The sequence below is a fragment of the Streptopelia decaocto genome (assembly GCF_964273445.1).
Source record: "Streptopelia decaocto genome assembly, chromosome: 17".
NCBI lineage: Eukaryota > Metazoa > Chordata > Aves > Columbiformes > Columbidae > Streptopelia > Streptopelia decaocto.
The window spans coordinates 7,569,253-7,592,559 of NC_138672.1; the positions used below are offsets into that span (position 1 = coordinate 7,569,253).

Consider the following 23,307-nt stretch of genomic DNA (forward strand, 5'->3'; position numbering starts at 1 on the left):
TTTGCAGCCCGAGATGCACCAGCCACTCCTGGGACGTGCTGGACTCGCCGTCCCTGGAGGTTTTTAAACTGAGATTGGACATGGCACTTAGTGCCATGATCTAGTAAACGGACTAGAGTTGGACCAAGGGTTGGACTGGATGATCTCTGAGGTCTTTTCCAACCCAGTCGATTCTGTGATTCTGTGTGATTCTGTGACTTGGGAGGACAGCGGTGTCTCTGAGCTGTCTTTATGTGTCTAGCAGCAGAATATCCTCTGTCTGGGCAAAGGATACTGGCTGCAGTGCTGCTTCAGCTGCCGCTTTCAGTGTCACCTCTCGGCTTCTGATTCTCAATGGTTTGGAGAGGACAGAATTGTGAGGAGGGGCAGAAATCCTCCACACTCTGGATTTTGACACGGCACCAGTGATAGAGGTTGGTTTTCATGCTGTATGTTTAAGGCAGAGCACAATTTCCGTCTCAGTCTTCTGATGCGGAGAGTAATAAACCCCACATCTTTATTGGTGAAGGTGTAGGATGCTTTTGAGCTCTGTTTTCAACACAATAAAGTGTATTTCTGAGAGCTGTGGATTAGCAGCACCACAGGCACAGTCTGGCCTCCTTTCAGTAGGCTCACATCTAACTTTAAGTTGTAACTAATCCGTTTGGGACACTTGGCACACAACCACAGTCAGAGGACAATATATTGGGTTATTTAGATGGCTTGATGCACCAGAGAGCTGAATTTTGACTCCGTTCCTTTTGGTCTCGCCCATACGCTGGAGGAGCAGGGGAGCAGCTTCTGCAGCTCCAAGCTGGTGCGCTCCAGCTGACCCGAAAGAGCCCTCGCTTGTGTCAACACTGGAGACTCAACCTTCTTGGAACCCAGGTCCTGAAGGATAACATGCCATATTTTTCTGTGTTCTTCCTCTTTTCTGCATTTCCTGAAATATTAATAAGCCGTTTTGAAGTAATTGACATCGGTTTCCAATCAGCGCTCCCTCGCTGGCCGTGATGACGTTGTTTGGCCCAAGCGGCTGCCAGGTGAGTGAAAGTCGATCTGGAGTTGTGGAATGAGTGGAAATAATGTGGCCTGGGACATGTGTATGTAATTTGTTCAGATGATTCAAGCGAGAGCCATGGCAACTGAGATAAACAGAGGAAAAGATACTGGAAAACCAGCAGCGGCTTCATTTTAATAGCACAGCCTTTATTCCAGACAGCTCAGATGTTTACTAGAAGAGCTCCATCTTCCTGCGTGTCTCTTCCCCACCACCCCCATTGCTTCGCATGCACTTAGTCATGAGATTGGATGGCTTCTGGGGTAAAGCTCCGCAGGCCAAATTCCACAGTTTCTACTCGAGCAAAAAGCCATCGGCTGTCTTCAAATATGGGCCGCAGAACTTCTCTCCCTGTTTGCACATCTGTGATTCAAAGGACCTTAATAAAAATGCATTCTATTTGAGTTTGCTGTGGATCAAAATGTACTTTCAGATGATTTGGCCAAGCGTGATGTCTGAGCTAGGAATGTGCTTTTTCTAGAGATAAAACTACTGGGCAAGCGCAAAGTCTGTGCTGTGTAAAGGTAACGTATGGAATGGAAAGAGCGGAGCGATGCGCGCCACCGCCGCTCTTCCCGTGTGAAGTTAGAGTTGGCTGATCCGTAGCTGTTGAATAACAAACAGCTCTTGAGAAGATCGAGCGCGGCTTCCATGCCAGGGCTCTACCACGTGCTTGGCAGCGGGGCCGTGCTGGTGTGTGGGCTTCTGGGCAACCCAAACCTCAAGCTGCAAGTGGAAACAAACCCAGCGAGAGCAGCAGCCGCCTTGTGCTGTGCTGTGAAGAGACGATTGGGAACCGCGACCTGAGCTCTCACTCCAAGGGAACGGCCCCGATGGCTGCGCTGGCTGCTCGGGGTTGTGTAATCTTGCGAAGGGCTCCGGTTGGGAACGTTTATCCCAGATCTCTTGGGGAGCTGGTGGTGATTCACCTCTCTGAATCACAATTCCTGACACTTTTCGATTGCTGTCCTCAGTGCGTCCTTGCTTCACGGGCTGCAAATCCAGCCTGATTGGAAGAAAGCAGCTTTCCAGCAGTTTAAAAGCTGGCCAGATTCTTACACCAATACATTAATCTTGCATCAGAGTTTTACCTTTGCGCCTCATTTCTTTTCTCTGTTGCTTTAAGAGTGAACTAGGAAACACAAAAATGTAGAAAAAGCAATTTAGCTGGCTGTAGAAATGTGATGAATATCTGGTAATTTGATTATGCAAAAAAGCGTGCTGTGTATAGTTTTCAGTTCACAGTTTTAGTGTATTTATCTGTTTAGAAAATCTACTCTTTTTGTCATGAATTGGCAGGATCTTCAGTTCCCTGTTTTTCCAAGATCCTGCAAATTCCAATTAAAAGAATCTAAATAAAGCTGCACACACTTACACTCTAGAATACCTTTTAAACATATGGTTCGGTATAAAACTCCCAATGTCTATACAGAAAACGCTAAGCTGTATGTGCTTTTTTTTGAATGGTTGGAAATAAGGATTAAAGCTGATTTTGCAAATATCCTCCAAGTCCTTGTTTTGCAGTAGGAATGGAGCCAGGGCATTATTTGCTGAACTCTTGGTCACTGACCATGTAAATCCATCCTGCACTTCTCAGCATGTCCCTGCCCTGCTACCTGCCCTTCTGGTGGCCCCAACCTGCCTATTTGCTCCATATTCTTGGTCACAGATGCTCAATATCTGTAGGAACACTGGTTGTGTTACTCTGCGCCGGGAGAAGATGATGTTGGGTGCTGTCCGTCCATCCCCTGCCCGCCGGGGCGCAGATCTGGCGGTGCTGCCCTCGCCGAGCCTGCAAACCGAGTCACAAACCCTCTGCTGCCAAAATATTTTGCATGTTGTAGAAAATGAAGCATCAACAGGTTTGTCTTAAACATTTATCTTACTTATCTTGGCTGGAAGGGAATAAGCGGGCTCTCCAGCAAGGGTGCCTCTTTCCTTAAGATGTGTATAATCGATGTTAGTGTAGATAAAACAAGACACTCGTCTTTGTCTCTGCATTTTTTTTCTCCGTTTCATTATTCAGTTTAACATTTTTATGTCACTTCCAGTTCTCTTGTCGCAGTGAAATCTTTCAGAATGCATAAAAGCTGAAAGCTACAAGCAGAAAGAAAGATTTTTTTTTTTTCAGCTGCCTTTGCTATCAAGCAGCAAACATAAGTCAGAAGCCCCGTGTTTGTTTTGCTTTTGTTACCATTCCTGTATGAAAAAATGTACATAAAAGGTCTGTTTGCAGTGACTGGGGAGCACGAAGAGCTGAGTGAAGCAATTCAGAAGGAAGAGATACAGAGCTCAGTCCTGAGTCATGGAGATGCTGTGCCCAGCCCAGGGTTTTGCAGGTGTCTGACCCATGGTGGCTTCAGGTCTCTCATAGAGTCCACCCACTGCTTGGCTTGTGTCCCCTTCAACATTCCCTCCCAGAACAGATATTCTCTTTCTTTACCTGCATGCCCTTGCTGGCACATAGAACTGACAAACTAGGAACCAGTGTGAGCTTGAGAGGGATTTTATATTTGCAGGTGCTTTGAAAAGGTGCAGCTTGCGAGCAGAGGTTTGCATGGACGCTCGGTGGCAGAACTGTAACCACAAACGCACTCGGAGAAGGTTCCGAGCTGGACAGAACTGGTGGGCCAGCTCTCCGAGGCGTTCGGTCAAGGAGCAAACTATTTTCCACAGGATTTCATAGCGGAAACTTCAGCTTTCCTAGAAGTATTCCCAAGGAGTGCCAGTGATTAATACATTTGCAATAAGGATGGGAACTGAAGCTTGCTCCCTGCTTCACGGGGTAGTGCCCGCTCGGGAAGAACACCTGATTTATATAAGGTTCTTTGGTGGCCAGTTTCTGACTGGAAATGTTTGGAGCCTGTTTTGAAGCTGTGCAGAAGGGCATGCTTGCGTCATCCAGAAAATGCAGTGAGTCAGTGGAGTCCTGAGGGAGCTGTAACGGCTCAAACAGAAACTTGGAAAATGAAATGGGGACGGATTTAAAGATACAGCATTTGTGGCCGCTGCTCTGGTTAGAGATGGTCTGCGTTCATCGAAGGTATTGGCCATGAAGGGGTTCAGTAAGGACTTCGCTGCTGTAAATACAAGAGGAGCTGTAGAAAAGCGATCCACCCGGGGCAGGGTGTGGAACTGGAAGAGGGTGTTAAGCTAGTTCTGCTTGCCATTATACTCAGGATTTTGGTATTCAGGGAATCTCCATGAATTCTTCATTGATTTGTGTGTTTTGGTATGTTAATGAATAACTTATTGGGAGGGACAGGAAGGAAGGCGGGGGGCAGCCTCTGGGTTTGGCCCCCGCTCATCTTTTTCCTCAACGTTTTCAACCGCCCTCAGATTTGGATGGTTTGTGCAGCGTTCGAGCTGTGTGCTGGTGCTGCAGCGCAGCTGGCTTGGGATCCATCGCTCTTGGGCCATTTCAGCTGCTTTGGGAAGACAAGATCCTGTTAAGGAAGCACCGTGGTTTGTAAACCCGTGTCCAGATCCTCACTGGACCATTGGGGCTGTTAGAAGCACTTGCTGCTGCCACCGCCACGGTGGGGTTTGCTGCTAATGGACACGGCCATTTCTCTTCACATCCACCCACAGACAGACAAAATGGGTATGGGATGCCCCTTTCCTTCAAACCACATGGTGATTCACATTTCAGGGATTAGGTGTGTTCTGAAAACGCTTCTGGTTCCTATTGCAAGTGAAATAGCCAAATCTATTGCAATACTGTTGGTGCGTTGGTTGTTTTGTTTGAAAACTTTCCACGATACCAACCACTGTAGTATTTGGGCACCTCTAAAACCACAAGTGAATTAATCTTGATGATATAATTCTGGAGGCAAACAGTATCCATGAAGTCAAAGGTAATGTCCTGTGTTTCATATATTCCCTATTGAATGCTTATAATTTTTGCTTCAGAACTGAGAGCCCGTGTTCCTCATCTACGAGGCCAACAGGCTGAGGCTGTTCTCCCAGGAGAGGTAGTAAAACATTGCAAAAAAACCCTGATGAATCTCCCTTCCGGGGAGGCTTTTCCCTCGCTGCAGTCGAGCGCTTGTAATGCAACTTCAGGTGCTGAACTTTGTTGGTTTGTGTCTGAGCACAAAAGAGTCAGAGGCATCAAAGCTGGCTGTGCCTTACAGGTAAGGTTGTGACTGTTCCAAAAATAAAACAGCTGGTTTCTGGAGAGCCCAGAGTGAAGGAAAAGGAGAAAACGTGGCTTTTTGTGAGTGCGGCAGCTCAGTCTCTGGGCTCCTCGGGAGCGATGCTGGGGTGACTCGGTGGCTGCATCACTTCACAGGGTATTCAAGCGTTTGGAATGAACATTCCCATCTGTCCCACAAGCCCGGCCTCCTCCTGCTCTGCAAAGCTAAATACAAGATCTAAGCCTCCGGTTTGCCGCTGTCTCTCTGGTTTGCTTGTTTCAGATTGCAGATCATTGCTGGGCCTTCAGTTCCCCCGTATTTGCTAATTTGTATCCCCATTCCTGCTTTCATTGGGTTCTATACCAACCTATGTATTCTTCTGTGTGTACAGGCTCTTCTCACACTTTATCAGGAATGTAAAAATGTCTTGTGGCTGTAATGTGCATGCACATCAGTGTTAGGGTTCAGCTTTAACTCTCTTGCTGTAGCTATTCTGTTCAGACCATGAAAGCTTCATTAGTTCATTTTGATTGAAGAGGGATATGGTCCCCAGCAATGCTTATGCAAATTGATGACTCATTTATATCTTTAGAGTTTAATTTAAATACCTATAAAATTTTAGACTTAGGCAAGTAATTGAATTACAGTTGTGCAACTTCTGTGAAAGTTGTTTTTTTTTAATACCCAAGGCCATATTTCAAACTTGTGACTTCATTCCCATAAAGCAAAGCTATTTCATTACATCATAGCTGTGCAATTTGACTTTTGATAGCTGACATTTGCATTTATATTGGATCCATTAAATATTTGTCTGCTTAAAAAGCTGGCATTGGCGTATTAGCTTGTAAATGTTAATTTAAAAATTTGTTAAAATTGGTATTCTTTTGACCTTCTCGCTGGTAGTTTTGTTGAAAACAAGTAAATTGTAGTGTTCCATTCTATCATCACGCTCTGTTTTCCAGACAAAAATGATTAATGATTTTTCTGCCTTCGCAGCTGCTGTATTTGATTGCAGTCTGACTTCATTAGTGATACATACGGAAATATTTCTGCAGTTAATCGGACGTTATCACATCCCCAGCAGGTGACTAAGGGCATAACTCCCATGTAGCTGTTCTGCCTGGTGCAGGGCATTTTCCCCTCAGTGGCACTTTCCCCCTTTGTATAGTGATATCGGCTCACAATTTACATTGTCTAAATAAATACTTGAGGATCTTAGCGTCCAAGATCTGCTGCCATTCACTTTGCTTTGAGGCGCTGTGGTTTCCATGCTGCTCTGATTAAAGCTGTATTTCAGATAAATTGGATGAGTCGTGCGCGAATCCTTAGAGATGAGAAGGGATCAACATATATTTGAAACGGTACAGTGTGTCAGTCTCTTACAAGGTACCTGTTTGCAGGCTTTAATGTAAATATTGAATATTTAGGTTAATATTTACTATCCTTAGCAATGGCCGACCTTCCTCTGAGCACACTGGAGTGGGCAGCACCAAGATTAATAATGTTCTCTTGGCACTGTACGTTCTGGAGATGTAGAGTTAAATCCTCGCTCAATCTTACCTCCTCGCTAACACCTCCGTGCCATTGTTTATTTATATTCAAACCATAACCAACAATAATTGCCCAAATTTTGTAAAATGGCAATTTTTGCACATTCAGCCTCAGACAGCGTTTGAACCTTAATACAGATGGTTTCACTTAATATATTTTGTTTAAACAATCCCTGTTCCTGGAAGTGTTTTCAGAATAGGCTGCTCCTCATTGCTGTTCATGTTTGCTTTTTCTTATGATATTACAAAGAGAGAGCAGATTCAGAAAAGGGCAGTAATCAGTGTTAACAGGCGTTTGTGTAAGCCGTTGTATTTTCCACTTCAGTTACTGCAGCTTTGTGACTCCTCACAGCTTTCGAGACTGAAGTGCTTTGGAGCACTGTTTCATTAGGCTGTAGAACTCACTGTATTTCTGTTATTCCCGTGTCTGTGAGAGACCTCGGGGAGTCCCAGCATGTTTATGTGGAACGTTGTCATCTGAGATCTCTGATTTCTCCTGGTTTTCCACATGAGATAGACTCCCTGGTGCTCCAACACACAAAAACCTTCTCTTTATCTTGTCTGTTATCCTTGGGTCTAGCTCCTTTTCGGTGACATTCGGTGATAACCAATGATAGGACAAGGGGTAATGGGTTCAAACTTGAACACAAAAGGTTCCACTTAAATTTGAGAAGAAACTTCTTCCCAGTGAGGGTGGCAGAGCCTGGCCCAGGCTGCCCAGGCGGGGTGTGGAGTCTCCTTCTGTGCAGACATTCCAACCCGCCTGGACACCTTCCTGTGTAACCTCATCTGGGTGTTCCTGCTCCATGGGGGATTGCACTGGATGAGCTTTCCAGGTCCCTTCCAACCCCTGACATTCTGGGATTCTGGGATTCCTTTTCATGTCTTACCATTTCTGCATGTGCAGGCTTTTCGCGGATTGTTGTGCTGTTGATATCGAACATGCCCCGGGCGAGCTGTGAACAGCCGGCGTCAAGTTCAATGTCAGGAATCTTTCTGTGCTGCCCTCTGCCATGCTGTGAGGCAGCTCTGCTGGATGGGAAGAACCAGTGCGCTCCAATGACCCAAGACATGCGGTTTATAAACCGGAAGGTGGGGTATCGGACGTATATTTAATTTCTTACACTGGGAATAATAAGCAATTAGTGCCATGGAGCACCAGACACTTCACCTGCATATGTGAAGGAGGATTGAGAGGAGATATGGAGGGTGGATAAATACTGTAATTCAAATCACGTGATTGTAGATGTTTTTATGTAGCATCCTTTACACTTATATAGACGCTTTTTAATGGATATATTTAGAAAGGGCTTCTACTTTCTTAAAAGAATGTACTCCCCTGTGCATGAGGTAGCGAAGTCTTGATTGCTCATCAGAAGGCACCATTGTCCGTTTCTTTTGTTTGTCTGCGTTTTTTCGTGTGTGTCTTTTTGTTTGTTTGTTTATTTTTTAAAAAACATTTACACTTGTTACAGTGTGAGGAAATGTTTACACTGTGTAAAGGTTTCTGTCCGTCAATATTGAGGCTGTTCAAAAGCAACTGTTTAAGATTAGATCCCCTGAGAAAAGGGATCCTTGCAATTGAATTGATCCCAGTCTCCTTTGTGTGTTATTATACTTTAAATCTTCTGCATTTCAGAAAATGATTGTAATTTTTGCTGAATTCAATGCTGGAACAGCTTTGGTGGTTGAGGACCAGAGGAAAGGTGCACGGCTGGGTAGGGAGCCCTGAAAATGGGAATACTGCTGACCTTCTGTATGTGATCGGCTCCGAGGCAAAGGGCTTGAATTGCTACTAGGTTTGATGGATTGTTTATTGATGGATGTTTATTGGTGGACTATCATTTGTGTCTGCTACGCATGGTATTTTTTTCTTTGCTTTTCAAGTACTTTGGGGATTCCTGTACCTGTGGCAGCAGCAAGTGTGCCAGACACATTCCCTGAGCTGTGCCCAAGCGACTCTCCCCTTGGGAGAGAAATTCCCGCAGGGCTGCGCGGCTCTGGTGGGGAGAGCGAGGAAGAGAGAAGTTTGAGCTCTTCCAGCGGTATTAATTCAATAGCTGATGCACAGAAGGTTTTTCACATTGCCCAGGGTTCAGGTGCTCGGTACAGGTCGATGTTCCCGAGCTGTGGATGTGGGGAGCGGCCAAGCCAGGGTGTTTGCAGGGATGAACCTGCCTCCTCCATCCTCCTCCTCCTCCCCGCTGGGTCTGGTTCAGTAATACTTGTTTTCTTTTCTTCCTCTCCCCTTCCACCCCCTCCTCATGTGTAATTTGATCTCTTAGGCCTGGTCTTCTGCTTTGGCAGATTTTTTCAGCTCTTGAATGGAAGGAATTAACCACTTCGGTGCTGTTGGGACTGAACCATGTTTTACTGGTCCTCCTGATCCTTCTGCGGACGTGCTCAGGGTGACACAAGATAACTCATGAGCTCATCAGCGTCCAGCTCCCCGTTTTAACCTCTTGTTTTAACTTTACTTTTTCTATCTCCATTTCCTTGCCCTTTCATTTAAAAGAAATACGGAAATGCTCCCACTCAAGATCTGAGTCAGTATTTGGCGAAGAAACCTCTTTAAAATGTGTTTTCTGATCCTTTCCAAGTATGTATCTTTTCTGATGGAGCCCTGCCTGGCTGTGAGCCCGCTCTGCTCTGCCCTGGCACAAAATACTGAGCTTTAGTGGGATCCCTAATTCCCCCTATTGCACAGAACCTCTCAGCCTCAACTCCCTCTTTTACAACCTTCATAAACTGACTTAAGTAGGAGTTTCTTAGATTTTTTTTTTGTGTGTGTGTGTGTATTTTTAAGGTAAGTTGCTATTTTTTCAGATCTGAAAAGTGCAAGTTTCTCTTTGCCTGCTGATGTTTCAAAAAGTGTTCAGTGGAAGACACCCAAAACTTTTCCAGTGGTTTGTGAAGAGCCCCTTGGGACTTGGATTTAACCTTGCAGGCTTCAAACACTAATACCCAGGCAATTCCCTGCGGAGCTCACAACTCATCTTGCTTTTTTGCATGAATATTGTGAAAACACACCACTATTGCAGAAATCTAGTGCTATCCTCTGCCTTGTTACTACCTTAAGGAGGATTCCCTCCTGTTGCTTGAAAGGAATTGCAAATCCTTGAACATCCCCTCTCTGAAATCCTGCCACTTCTCAGCCTCCTCCTGCACTCATGAAAATTGCAAATAACAAACATCTGTTAAATCATGGAGAAAAAAACAACAAATGCACATGCTGTGTTGCAAAATCCTTTGTTTTTCGGTTGATGTGTACAGTGGACTTTTTGTGACCTGGCTTTTTGTTGCTAAGTTTCTTCCTGTGAGAGTGGGACTCACTAAGTCCAAGTGCCACAAGTGTTAATATTTCATTATATGTGCGGATATCTGTTCACGCTGTGCTAGATGGTTTCTGAAGAAAGGAAGGAAAACACTGTTTGCGCTCAGGTGTTAACCAGCCTTTATTCAAATGGATGCGTGGCGGTTTTTTATTTACAAGAATGCCTATCCTCGACTGATCAGATTAGTAGCAAGAGGCTTTTGTTTTTAACGTGCTGTTTTAACTAGCTATTGTGAATCCGTCAGCTGAATTTTCAGCAAAGCTTCAATAGAAAGGTAGAATAATGGTCTCTATAAAAATATTTTGTACGTGAGCTGGAAAATAAAAGGCAGAGATGTCTATATAAAAAGGTAGAAGAAAAGAGGCAAAGGCAGCGCTGAGTTCTGAGCTGCAGCAGAGCTGGAGAAACTGGGATGACACAGATCATGAGGGTTCATCTGGGCTGAGCCGTAAAACCACCCGAGCCCTGTTTGTCTGGGTGTGTGTTACTAATGCCACTGGTATTACTGACTCCTGGAGATCACCCAATACGTATCTTGATGCTTTGGGCTTTCTCCTTGGGTGCATGAACAAACTTGGAAAGTTTTACTGGACTGATGTAAGTCATTCTATGCGCAAACACCAACAAGGGCTTTTCTCACCCTCTACCTATTACGTGGCAGGTACTAGTAATAAATCACAAACATAATTGGCTTTTTGTGTAGCGCTGTCATTGGTAAGAGGAGAATGTGGGAGTATCCTGGCAGACTTGTTTTCACTTGTTCTCTGGAGTAGTTACAAGGTGTCAATGAACAATTATTGAGATGAAGAGGTGACTGACTCAAGAGACAGTTGTTTAAATCTGAGGTGGCTTTTAATGGGACGTGCACTCAGGTCTAACCCTGCCAGTCTCGGACTCGCCTTCCGCCGCGATCTCTTTGACATACCATAGGAAAACTTAATGTGCAAGACCTACTGATTGTATTAATTGCAAACAATTCTACAAAACTCCACCAGACAGTGTTTTGTGCTGCACGTGCCAAGAAGGTAGAGTTAGTAGCCACGATTTTAAAGCTGTTAGTCATCTCAATCTAATACCCATCTAATACACACCAGTATCTTCCAGAAAGTTTGCTACATTGTACCTAAGTGTGGATATAGGCATTTAATGGTGGAGGATCTGAAAACCCAAAGGGAAACTGGAATCTGTCAGACAAAGCTGGACCAGCCCCTAGGAAAACAGTCAATACTGCATTTGCTGCTGGATCAAAGCCCAGCTTTGTTACAGCTGTGTCTGTAGCACATGCTGTGGTCATTCATGGCTTTCAACATCGGCTGCTTTGATCATTTTCATATACACATATATTTTTAATCAGGTAATGGTGTTAGAATGTGTTATCCCACTATGTGCAAGATGTCATCAGAAGAGAGCTGTGTAGCGTGGCAGCGCTCTGTGGCACAGGCCTATTTTTAAACATAAAGATAGTGACCTGTGAATGCCCACAATAACATGTAAACTTATCACTTACTAAGAAAAATGCATCTTACAAATGATGCGATTCTACTTTTCATTGCTCCAAATGCCTGGAGACAGCAAAGTGCTTTACAACCTGCATTGAGTTAGTCTTGAACACCTGTGGGGATATTCTCAGTTGCATTTAAAGAAGAGCAAGATATGGCCCAGGTAACTTATAACTGTAAGCAAGAATCTGCTCTTTTTCTTACTCCTTTGCTTTAACCACTAGTTTGTGCTGCTTCTGTTTCAAGTGACTTTTTCCATCCGCAAACAGCTGAACATGTCCCTCAAAGAATGCCCAGCGTTTGGGGCTTCAAACTCTGTTAGCTTTCTGTGTTTCAGATTTTAAACCAAAATTAAGCTCTGCTTTTAAATGGGCGACGAGCACTCAAGCTGTTTTTAATGGTATCGCAACAAAATTCACTCCAGCTGCTAACGTGGTGGGGTTGTGCCAAAACTCACTTTCTGCTCATGGAGCCCAGTCCTTTTGCTGCCACTGTCGTGCATGTGTGCGATCGCTCTCTTTTGGAAAAATCTGTCCCCGAGTTTTGTGTAGCTTTAAGAAAGTAAAGAACAGATAGCTATCTGCTAGAAGCAGCTCAGACATGAAGGCAGTTGGCTAAATAGGTTTACGCTGGTGTATGAGCATGAACAATAAAAGCTAATGGATACTGGATTGCATTAGCAAGAGCAGAGCCAGCAGGTCGAAGGAAGTGATTATTTCCCTCTTCTTGGCGCTTGTGAAGCCAAATCTGGAGTGCGGCGTCCAGCTCCTCCTTCCCCGGAGCAGATGCTGACACACTCGGGGGCCGGAGCCGCCGGTGCCCCCCGGGCCGAGGGTGCTGAGGGTGTCCCAGCGCCCCCGTCATCACCCAACCGGTGACCAGAGAGACTCTTCCCAGAGATGCACAGCACCAGGAGGAGAAGCAGCATTCAAAACTTGCAGCAAGGCAAATCTGGATTGATATAAGAGGTTAAAAAGTGTTTCAAGCTGCCCAGCAGTCTCAGTTAAAGTTTAGCTGCAAAAAGCCTGGAACAGCCTGATGTGGATAGGTGGCTGCCCTCGGAGTGGGGGGTTGAGCTGGGGGCCTGAGGCTGCTCCCAACCAAAATTGTTTTGCTATTCTGCAGCAGAAGCCGAGTTGAAGGTTGCAGGAGTCACTCTGTAGTCCAGAAGTCTGCGTGCTTTTCATGACTGATTTCATTCTGAGACGTGTATATGGCAAACAAACATGAAAGGGATTAATAGATGTCAGCCATAAGAGCGGCAGAGTTCATGTGGTGCTACCAATATGGCTTTTATTTCTATATCTCCAGTTAATTCCATGGCATTTTCAGGGTATTTGCTCAAAGTATTTACAGCCTAGTTTGCCATGGCACAAAAGAGGAAACATTGAAGGATGAAGTTTGTAGCAGAGGGACCACACAAGCTTGTCTGTGTGGAAACATAAAGGAAATTAATTTGTTTATCTGCAGAGGAAGTTATCCCAGGGTAGCTCTTTGTGTTTGACTCCCCGAGTGGATGCCTTTCTCTTACACTGAGGCTCTTCTGCAAGCGGGTTAATTTAATTTGAGATGAGGCATTCTTCTGCTGGAATAAGAACCCCAGGACTTCATCAGGAATGTAATCCGCATTAATTCTGCCAGCGCTCATCATATTAACCTTAATTGTGGGGGCTGGGTGGTGTTCCTGGGGGGCAGCCTTTGCGCTGCCAGGGGAACGCTACGGGGATTCTGTGTCCCTACAGCCGCACTTGGAGGAGAAGCGGGACAGGGATGCTCCTCACATGGAAAAGAAGTTGCGTGCAAGATGCCTGGGCTGTTCGTACCATGTTACTTCATCCCAGTTCCCTAAACATGACACTGGGCCTAAACATGTGATGACTGAGCTCCTCCTGTGATTTATATAACCTTCCTCCTCCAAATCTGCTTTTAACTCTTGGGTTTTTTTTCATTACCTCCCAGTGCAGTTTTGCACAAGTTCTCTGCGGTTTCATCTGAAGCTTGGCAGGCAAGAAACCAAGGAGATAGTGGTTGGTTTCTCTTGAAACTCTCGTGCTTCCATAAAATAGAAATGTTCCTCCAAAGTGGAGAGAGGAAGGGGGAGCATGGGGAGAGCGGCATCGTTCTCCTTCTAATGCACGTGCAGGCTGCCAGAGGTGGGATCACATCTGTAGCCTCATCTCTTCTCTGGACTAAGCCGAGGAAATGTTTAAGTTCTCTCCCTGTTTCCTGGTTTATTAAATGGGGAGATCCATGTTCATCTTCTTTGAGAAAAAGCATGAAAGCACTAGGAACATCATGCTGTCCTCAACCGTGATTCTTTCTCTGCTAGAAATGATGTGGCTTGTGGTAGTTAAAAAAACGCAAATGCTGTTATTGCAGTTCAGTATGGGTTGAGAGACCACAGATTTCTTGCCAAGCTGTCTTTCAGGCGTACAGCCCCCAGTCTGAGGCAAAGTAATGCTGTAAAATAATGTTTAAAGAGCCTGAGCAATGTTTGCTGTTTCGAAGGCATGGTCCTCAGATGCTGGAAGCACGCGGAGTTTCCCCCAAAGTATCCAATGTTTGAAAACGTTGGAGGGCAAAAGAGCGCTAGCTAGTCCATAACCTTGCCAAAACAAACTGTCAGATGTGGAGAGAAGTTTGCAGAGACAAAAATGAAGATTTGCTGCTTTGTTGATCCTGTGTGTGACACACCAAGCGCTCCACACATGGCAGAGGGGTTTGGAATGGGGTCGGCTTCCCAGTCCTTTATCCCCAGCCTCTCTATTTGGCACCCCAATGAGCTCTGCTCCCCTGAGCTCCTCTTGCTCTGAGCAGCAAAAGCACCCCAAGGTTTGGGAAATGAAAAGGGATTTCTGAGTGGGAAGAAATTCAACTGTATACACACCCAATTTGCTGTCTCCTTTATATATACAATATGTATATACACATACAGAATATAAATAAATGTAGTGGAAGTGATGGTTGTTTTACAAAGGAGGCACACAATAATGCCAGAAAGCACTCTCTAAAAAGTGCAAAACTGGGCAGCTGTAATTAACGTGTAGCCTTGAGAAACCTGCAAGGGAAAGGCACAGTTTGCAGGGGGAAAGAACAGTGGGTGGTGGGACTTTTGTGCAAGGGGAGTAGTACCCTGCAAGTGTAAGCGCATCAGCTGAGATTGGAATCCATTTGCCTGTAACTATCACAGTGATGCTACGACTGGATCTCCTGGGGAGCACCCCCAGCTTTTTGGCAGGTTTTGTGCTGGGCTCAGGCGGGCTCAGCTCTCACTTCACTTCTCCCTGTTGCAAGTCGCTGTGAAACAACCCACGTCTAACACTTTTGACTATCGCCTACAACTCGCTTTACCAGAGCCGTGCACACGCACCACAGCAGCATTATCCCTTAATCCTCCCTTTCCCCCCCTTCCCAAACCAACGAGGGCTCTCCCAGAGCGGGGAAACTTGTTGCTTTTCCACCCTGGCGTTGTGCGAGCAGGCAGGAGGAGGGTTAAGGAGCGAGGGCGTTGCTCGCCCGCCTGATGTCATGGAGGGAGGCAGCGGCTGAAGGGGCCCTTTGTTGGCAGCCCTGCCTGCGCCCAGCCCTGCCCGCACCCAGCGCCGGCAGCATGCGGGCAGCCGCCGCTCAGCGTGCCCAGCGCTAACTCTGCCCAACTTGCTTGGATTTGCTTTCGTTCTTCTTTTTTTTAAAAAAAAAAAAAAAATCCCCTTTTTTTTCTTCCTTTTTCTTTTTCCGCCCCCTCCTCTCTCCCGCCAAAAGAGTTGGGAAGGAGGGAAGATGGCTGGAGTTCACTCCCCGCGAGAGGAGACGCGGGGCCCCAGGATTTTCCGCCTCTCGGGCTCGCCCTTGTAATGGTTTTCAGAGCGCTGGATTTCTTAGACTTTTCCTGGATATTTTCTCGTAGACTTTTCGTGGATAATTTCTTTAAGACTTTTCCCGGATATTTTCTTTTAGTCTTCCCCTGGGTATTATCTTTTACACTTTTCCTGGATTTTTTTTAAACTTTTCCCGGAGCTTTTTTCTTTTTAAGACTTTGACCGGATAACTCGAGAAGAAGCTTGAAAGAGGACGGGGGTGGGAAGGGAAACCAGACAGCTGAAGCCAAACTCTAACAAATGAAAATGTTGGAGATTTGCTTGAAATTGGTGGGTTGCAAATCGAAGAAAGGGCTTTCCTCCTCCTCCAGCTGCTACCTGGAAGGTGAGTACCCAAAGGGACCTTGGTTGGGACGTGTCCCTTCGGTAGTTCCCCAAGCGACATGGCCCGACCCCGTCGCCATCCCAAACACGGGTTTTATCCCTTGCTTGCAATTCGGGGCCAGGCTTGGGGTGATATTTGGTGCCAGCCAGCTTTAGGCTCGGCTTTTGCGTGCGGGGGTGAGGGTGTACGCGGCATCCAGACCCCAGGTGACTTTCATTAACTGCAGTATACAAAGGGAGCGCGGCTCTACCATTTATGGTTGTAAAATGTCAAGTGATCTTATTGCCGAACCCATAAACAAAGCTGTATCTTCAGGCCTTAGCTTTATTTTTATTTTACCAGTGGAAGGATCTTCCTTATTTTGGATGTGAGGGGAGGATGGTAAAACCAACTCCAGGCTCAGGAAGAAAATTTAGATGAGTCTATCACTAAAATATTTTCAGCATATGTTAATACGTATTAATCTCTTAGTTCATTTGGGTTGTCCCCTTGTAAGTTTGCTTTCCATAGGCATTCATTTAACTGATTTTTCTTGCATGTTTGCTTTTAAAAGGTGATTTTTGGATGACAACTGTGGTTATTTGGAGACACTGAGATGTTAAACACATGGACCCGACTAGTTCAGATTGAAAGCGTGGGTGACAGAGCCCCCATGCCGGGCTGGGGGACTTTGGGCCCAGGTCTTATTCGATATGAGCTCGAGCAAGTTCTTCACCCCAGTGTGGCTTCAGACCCAGGTTCTTCAACTTCTTTTGTGTTGCTGCATGTTGCTTCAGTAAAAAATAATCCGCATGCCAGGGCCGTGCCAAGTCGTCAAATCAGAGGCACGAAAGGCAGCAGCTGATTTCCTGGGGCCTATCGCAAGTTGCTGTTGCTCAACTCTCGAATATTTAGTGGAGAAATGGTCCTCGGAAATTCATAGGTCAGGAATCTCAAAATCTACAAATGGCTTCTCGTGGCAAACCCGTTTGAAGAAATTTCGGATCGAGAGTCTGTATTTATCAGGCACATTTAGTGGCTCTGAAGAGTTTTGTGTTGTCTAAAACCAAAGAAGGCTTTGCAGAGGACTTTTTTACTTATTTAAAGTTTCAGAAACCTAATGGTGGGCGGATGCATATTAATAATTTCAGTCTTTCCTACGTGACTGAGTTCTTCTGTGATCTTTCGGGTGTAGAAGAGCTCAGTCCGTGTCTGGTTTACTGGGGCCGGGCCGTTGTCGAGGGGGAGCCCTGAGCCGGGCCGCTCCGTTCTGCCCAGTTGGATCTTTCAACACGGCCCTGGGGGAGCAGGCAGAGCTTGGGGCCTCTTCCCTGCTGGAATGAATGCTGTGGGATGATGTTACAGCGGCGTTAGCCTGACTGTTTGTGCAAGTTTTCCCTTTTCTGTGTGTGTGTGAGCTACAACCACTCCCCCCTCCCCGATTTGCAATGAAGTTGCTTAATGAGATTACAGCACAGCTTGACTTGCGCCGTATAGGCAGTATCTAGTTAACAACATGATGGCCGACGCACTGAATATTGTAGTATTTCTGCCTTCAGCCTCCCTGGGACTGTGGCTGTGCATTTATTTTTTATGACGGGATAGGAAATAAGCATGGAAACAACTTTTAATTTCTCTTCTATCAAAGTAGCTCAGTCCCATTCTCAGCTCAGTGTGGGGCAAAACCGAAGCCAGGACCCATGTGGCATGTTGAAGGTGAACAAATGTGCCAACTGCAATCTTAATGTAGGCTACTGTGGGTCTCTTGGAAAGCGGGGTGAGAAGTGAGGAGCTATTTTTTAAGGACATTTGGAAAAAAACAAACCAAACCCAAACCAAACAACAAACCAACCAAACAAAACCACCCAAAACACTTGTGTTATTCATTTCTAAAGCTGAAGGTCCCCGCATAGTATTCCTAGGCAGGTTTCCTATTAAAATGGGGGTGATATTGAAAGCCCTACTGAGGACTCTTCAAAAGAGTAGTGGTGGCTTGTCCCAACCCCTTGTGCTTCAAGGGCACAAGTGAAAATATCCTTGTGTTATTACCCTGAGGAACATAACAGGTTTTTACATCTGGGCTGGTTCATTTTGACAGCATCCACTTCAACTTGCAGTCGTGTGAAGGCCGGACTGATGGTTTGGGAGAAATGGGCAGGGTTGGGACAAAAGAGGGGGACCCTGGGTCCCCGTGAGCCATGTGTGGTGGCCGGTCCAGCCCCACACACGTCCCACAGCCCCCCAAAGGACTGAGCAGATGATGGTGACACCACTGGAGGATTCCTCTCTGCTCTCTTTGCCTTATTGTAGGGGAAGCTGTTGAGGATGTGAGAGGAAAGCTGAAAGTTTCTTTACTATAGTAAAGTTTCTTTACTATGTTTACTATAATAAAGTTTCTTTACTATGAAACCTTAACCATAACTGCGTAAAGGATGAAAGGTCTATTAGTTGTGTTGAAAACCAGTTGCAGCTTGCAAGAGAGATTAAATTGTACCTAAATCAATTTCTTATTTTCATTTCCACGTGTTAACAGAAACACCGCAGTGTTTGCTTGATGAATAGCATGGAACTGTAACAAAACCGAATCTGTTTGTTTTGTGGTGTTTTTTTTTTAAACACACTTCTGGAAAATACTGTCTTGAGGTTGGGTTTGGTGTAAGGTTGATGTAGAGTCAGGCACCTGTGTAGATGGACGTGTCTTTTGACCAAGTCATCAAAAATGTGGGGTTTTTCTTTTCGGGGCGGTCCTCTTCTGAAAGGCTCTCGTGCTGTGTTAGTGTGCAGGAATGAGGATTTTTTGGTGAGTTGTGTTTGTGGAGGTGTGGAGAGACGGCAGGAGCTCCATCCCATTCCCGAGCGCTTTGCTCTGTACAGCCAGGCCTGAGACCTTTTCTTAACTTGATCAAAAATAAGTTCAAATTAGGTCTAACCATTACTGAGATTTCGTATTGATGTTTAAGCTGGCCATTTTCTGCCCTCGTTTCTCTTCCCACTAGTAAATATTATTCTAAAATGTGAAAGATCTGAATTTCTCTCATCTGCTTTCTCCTTTCTGCCTTTTGCCAACCCGAAGGATTCCTCGCCCACTTCACACCAAGAAAGGGTAAAGAGTAGAAGAGGCACAGCATGTACTGCTGCCAATCTGATCTGGAAAACAGAACGTGTCCATGTCCCAAATAGGGGCTGGAATAGTCTTGCTGCCTTTTTGGGCTTGCTCTGCCACCAAAAGGCAGAAGCCTTGTTTAAAATCCATCAGTGTTCTCAGTAAAGTTTAAAAACTGTTTGGGGGGCACTAGTAAAGTCCTTTGTTTTCTAACTGAAGTGATTTCTGTCCCGCCAGCTGTCAGGTTGTCTGTATTTGTTTCTTTTCATCTAAGCGTGTCCTGTTACAGTCAGAGGAGCCTGGGGAGGAGCAGCAGCCCGTGGATGTTGCCTCGTTCCTGGAGAGTTTCTTTTTTGCCTTTGGGCATGTTTTGAGCCAGACCCAGATCTGAAATGCCGACGACTCATCCTGCCCTGATTTCGCTGCAATCCGCAGACAGATCTCGGGTCAATGTGTTGGGAAGAGCGAGCGCGTTAACACGGCGTTGCTGCCTCCCAGGGCAGAGCCTTCTGTTTGTTTCTTGGCTATTTTTTGCTCCTCACCTCTTGGCCTCTTGTCTATGATCACTCAGTAGAGTTCTTCTAAAATGCGTTTGTGCCTTTGTAATATCTTGCTAGTTATGTCCTTGTTCCAGTGGTTCTTGCCCATCCCATCCTTGTTAACAAATCAGGCTGATGGTGCTGGCTGCCATTTCCCGTGGGTCGTGGTGAGGAAAGGATTTTAATTTCATAGGGAAAGCCGTAACTGTCTTCAGACCTAAAACTGACCATCCACAGACATGTTAGTCCTTCCCCAAGCAGTCTGGGGCTGCTCAGTAGATCTCAATGATTCTTTCTTGGTGCTTTCCCTCCCCAGGGCTCAGAAACAGGTAAACCTCACTAGATCTGCTCCCTTAGTAATGGAACTGAACAAAAATTGTGGAGTTTTGAGAAATATGTGTCATTGAAGTTGACTTGGGTACTCTTTTCCTTTCCCAGAGGTTATAATCTAAGGCCAAGCAGCAGTTATAGTAGGAGATTTGGGAATAAAACCCGAATTTCTGCCATACCCACTATTGTACTCCATACATCTACAACTGTGTTTAGCTGGCTGGAGAAAGATGATATTTACCATATCACTAAGGGGTTATAAATGAAATAAACTCAGTGAATGAACTCGAGCGGAACCTGCAGGTTAATGTAAGAGTGAACATTCAAAAAAACCCAAACAAACAAAAACCCCACAACCAAAAACCAACAACAAAAGCCACAAGATGATGAAAGCACCTTCCATCAGGCATAGGGAATCCGTGAGGGCCGCTAAGGAGATACTGGGACAGGGAGGCAGCTGCTCCATCAAATGCACTCAAACTGATAAACATTTAGATATATTAAATCTGCAAGGCTATTCTGCTATTTATCATCATTTCTTCCAGGGGAAAAGGAGAGCAGGAGAATGTAGGGAAAGGAGAAGCTTTAGATAACGTGTGCTGTACCTCTGAAGAGATTATTAGATGTGTTCTGTGCTTTCTCGCTCAAGAAACCTCGTGGAAAAAACGCCAGCGCAGTCTGTAAGCCCACAGGATGTTTGTTTTGTAGGGAGACAGGAGGTCTCTTCCTTCTCTCGGGACTGCTGGAAGAGCTGAGTGGAATTCTGTGCTTCTGCCTGTTTTCCAACCCTTCCCTTAAATTACTGAGGAAATTTGCTTGCGTTGGTCTGGACCAGAATTTTTCATATCTGAGAACTTCTTACACAGTCCCTAAGAATGATTCATGACTTCGTATAAACAGTAATTAGCAGGAGATAGCTGCGCTTATGAAACCTTTCTGTCTGCATACATAAACATCTCCTGGTAAAAAAATTAGGGGGGAGACAGAGACATTCTTATGGTTAATGCTTCAAAGTAAAAGCTGCTTTGTCTTATTTCGAAGTCTGCTCTGCTTTAATTGTTGTCATTTAGTTGGTGTTAGTGGAGAACTGAATTCCAGCGTTGCCTGGGGGCTCCTCCCAGGAGTCCGGGTGTCATCTGGAGCACGGTGTGATCAAAGTAATAAATCACAGTCTTGCTGGGATGCAGCAGAAGACAAAGTGGATGCGTGGGAGGAATCACAGTGCAGAGATAACAGTTTGAATGACGCTCGGTTCCTGCCCTGTCGCCACGCCAAGATCCCCTCCTGTAAGTACAGCAGCCAGGCTGGTTTGTTAGGAGGAATCTGTCCCGTTGAAGAGCTCAGGGGTGTTGTAGAATTGTAGTCACAACCAGCAGTAGGAGGTGAAGAAGCTGTAGTGTGTTGAAAAAGACCCTCAATACGCATGAACAGCAACGTCTAATTCCTGCGCTGAAGGACTGTGATGTCTGGGCAAATGTACTGGAGAAGAGCTGCTGACAGCCGGCTGTGAGTGGCTCCCAGATGGACGTGTCCTGTCAGCTTCTCTCGCTTCATGGTTTTGTGTCCCGAGTCTGCTGACAGCCCCCTCTTGGGGCCCAGACCTTTAAAAGTGTGTTTTGTCACGGTCTATCAAGCTTCTGCTACACTCGGGTCACCACAACTCTGCTCTTTCCTTTACGCTCTTCTGTGTGTTGGCTCAGGGCCTCCTCCTCCCGTTCTTGCCACCCTTCAAGCTTTGTTCAGTCGCTGCCTTCCCTCCCCCTGCTCTTAGGTCGGGGTTCCTGCCTTCTGGAAATGCCAGTATTAACCCAACCTGAGCCTTGGGTCTCGCATCTCCCCGTCGTGCTGTCTTCCTCGGTGTGTACCTCCCCTGGGTTGATAGGGAAGATACAAACCTGTCTGTGCGCAGCATCTTCTGTGTTTGCTCAGGAACTTGTGTGGTTTTCCAGCTTATCGAATTCTCATCCTTTTATTTATCAGCCCTTGCTCTCGCCGGTCCCTGGGTTTGCAGACAGTGATCACTGAGTCAGTGTTTGTAGGAACGTCGTCGAGCAAAACCAGCCTTCCTTGACTTTCACACCACAGCTTGGTTTTGGTGTTCGACACAGCATTGTCTCACGCTCGGAATCGAAGCACATACCTTGGCATCCACGTGCAATGAGTCAGTCCCAGCATCGCCGTGCTCTGGGCACGAGGGAGGGATTCTTGTGGAGCGCTTGGCTCTCCTCCCACATCCCCATCCATGGCCGTGCCTGCGCCGTCCTCGCTGGGCTGCGATCGCGCTGGAGTTGGAGGGGAGCCTGCCTTGGATTTCCTGCCTTCCTCTCCAATCACTCCCCCGTGGGGGACGCATTTTCTTTCCTAGCGGAGGTTACAGTCCATCCCACCATGCAGCATGCACTGGTTTGTGCTGTATTTGGGGGAGAGCATCACCGCGTTGCTCCTCGCTGCGGTTGTGCGTCTGCTCCTCGCTGCGGTTGTGCGTCTGCTCCTCGCTGCGGTTGTGCGTCTGCTCCTCGCTGCGGTTGTGCGTTTGCTCCTCGCAGCTCCGTGCTGTCTGTTCCAGGTGTTTACTGACAGTGTAACTCCTTGGAGTATCTCCAGTCACTGCAGTGCCCTGTGTTTGATAAGGGAGCTTAATGGACTTGACAGGATCAAAGCGTTTGCATGGTAAAATGATTATAGCTTAATTTTCTGAAAGTGGATTTTCTGTTTCTTTTCTCATTGTCCCTCTTGAAGCAAACCCAGGCTATTAAAATGTCTTCTCCTGCTGGAAACGGGAGGGGGAAGCAAGAATGTCCAGGTGCTTTAAAAAACCACCCAAGACACCACCACCTTCTCTGACTGTGGGATCATTTGGAAAGCAGAATTATTTGACTTCTTGGATTCACTATAAAAATATATCTCCCTGCAGATATGGTTTGGCTAGGAAAACAGGCCAAACAACGTGGATACTTGTTGCTTTGCTCTCTGCCCATGTTTATGATATTACCTTTTCCAAAGAATACAGTAGTACTCATTTTCTTTACCAGTGGTGGTGTGACTAATACACCGAGGACGCCAGATTATCTGTGTGGGTGGCTAGTGGCACTTTCGCCACCAAAACAATGGGATTTGTTATCATTGGTAGGGTTAGCGTGTTCTTGTTTTGTGAAGACGCTTGGCCTGGGATTTCTCCCTCCAAAGCCGTGCTGTGTTCACCTGTGCAGAAGGAGGATTCGGGGCTCTGGGGGAGCAGGAGGGGGCTGATGCTGAGTAACAAAAAGCAATTTTGTGGTTCGAGGGACTGGGTGCAATAGCGCCGTGTTTCCTGTCCCCATAGCTGCACTGACGCGATGGTTTGTGTGCCGTGACCTTGCTCAATTAATCCATCCAGATGGAAAATAACCCTTCAAAAAACAAGATTGTTTTCAAAACTTCTTGCGCTGGGTTTGTGCCAGCACAGCTGGAGGTGGCACATTGGAGTGAGGGGCACGACTGCCTGGAGCATCGCTGCCCCAAACTACTGAATTGTGATACGGAGATAACGGTTTGCAGGGTTTTTTTTTTGTGATAAAATTCACTGATGTACTTGGACTTGGCTGGTACGCA

General features: G+C 46.0%; 1 protein-coding gene across 4 annotated transcripts in view; it reads left to right on the forward strand.

The window, feature by feature from the left end:
- The window catches only part of ABL1 (ABL proto-oncogene 1, non-receptor tyrosine kinase), a 73,686-nt gene that overhangs the window by 27,491 nt on the left and 22,888 nt on the right, over window positions 1-23,307 (forward strand). For 2 of the 4 annotated variants that reach the window (XM_082067896.1, XM_082067895.1), the window contains exon 1: window positions 15,241-15,765. The exons of the other annotated variants lie outside the window; for them this stretch is intronic. Coding sequence is in view for 1 of the 2 variants with exons in the window: in XM_082067895.1 (XP_081924021.1) it covers window positions 15,681-15,765 (85 nt within the window). In the remaining variant the exon portion in view is untranslated. Of the gene's footprint in view, window positions 1-15,240; window positions 15,766-23,307 lie in introns of those variants that run through there. 4 annotated transcript variants of the gene reach the window in all.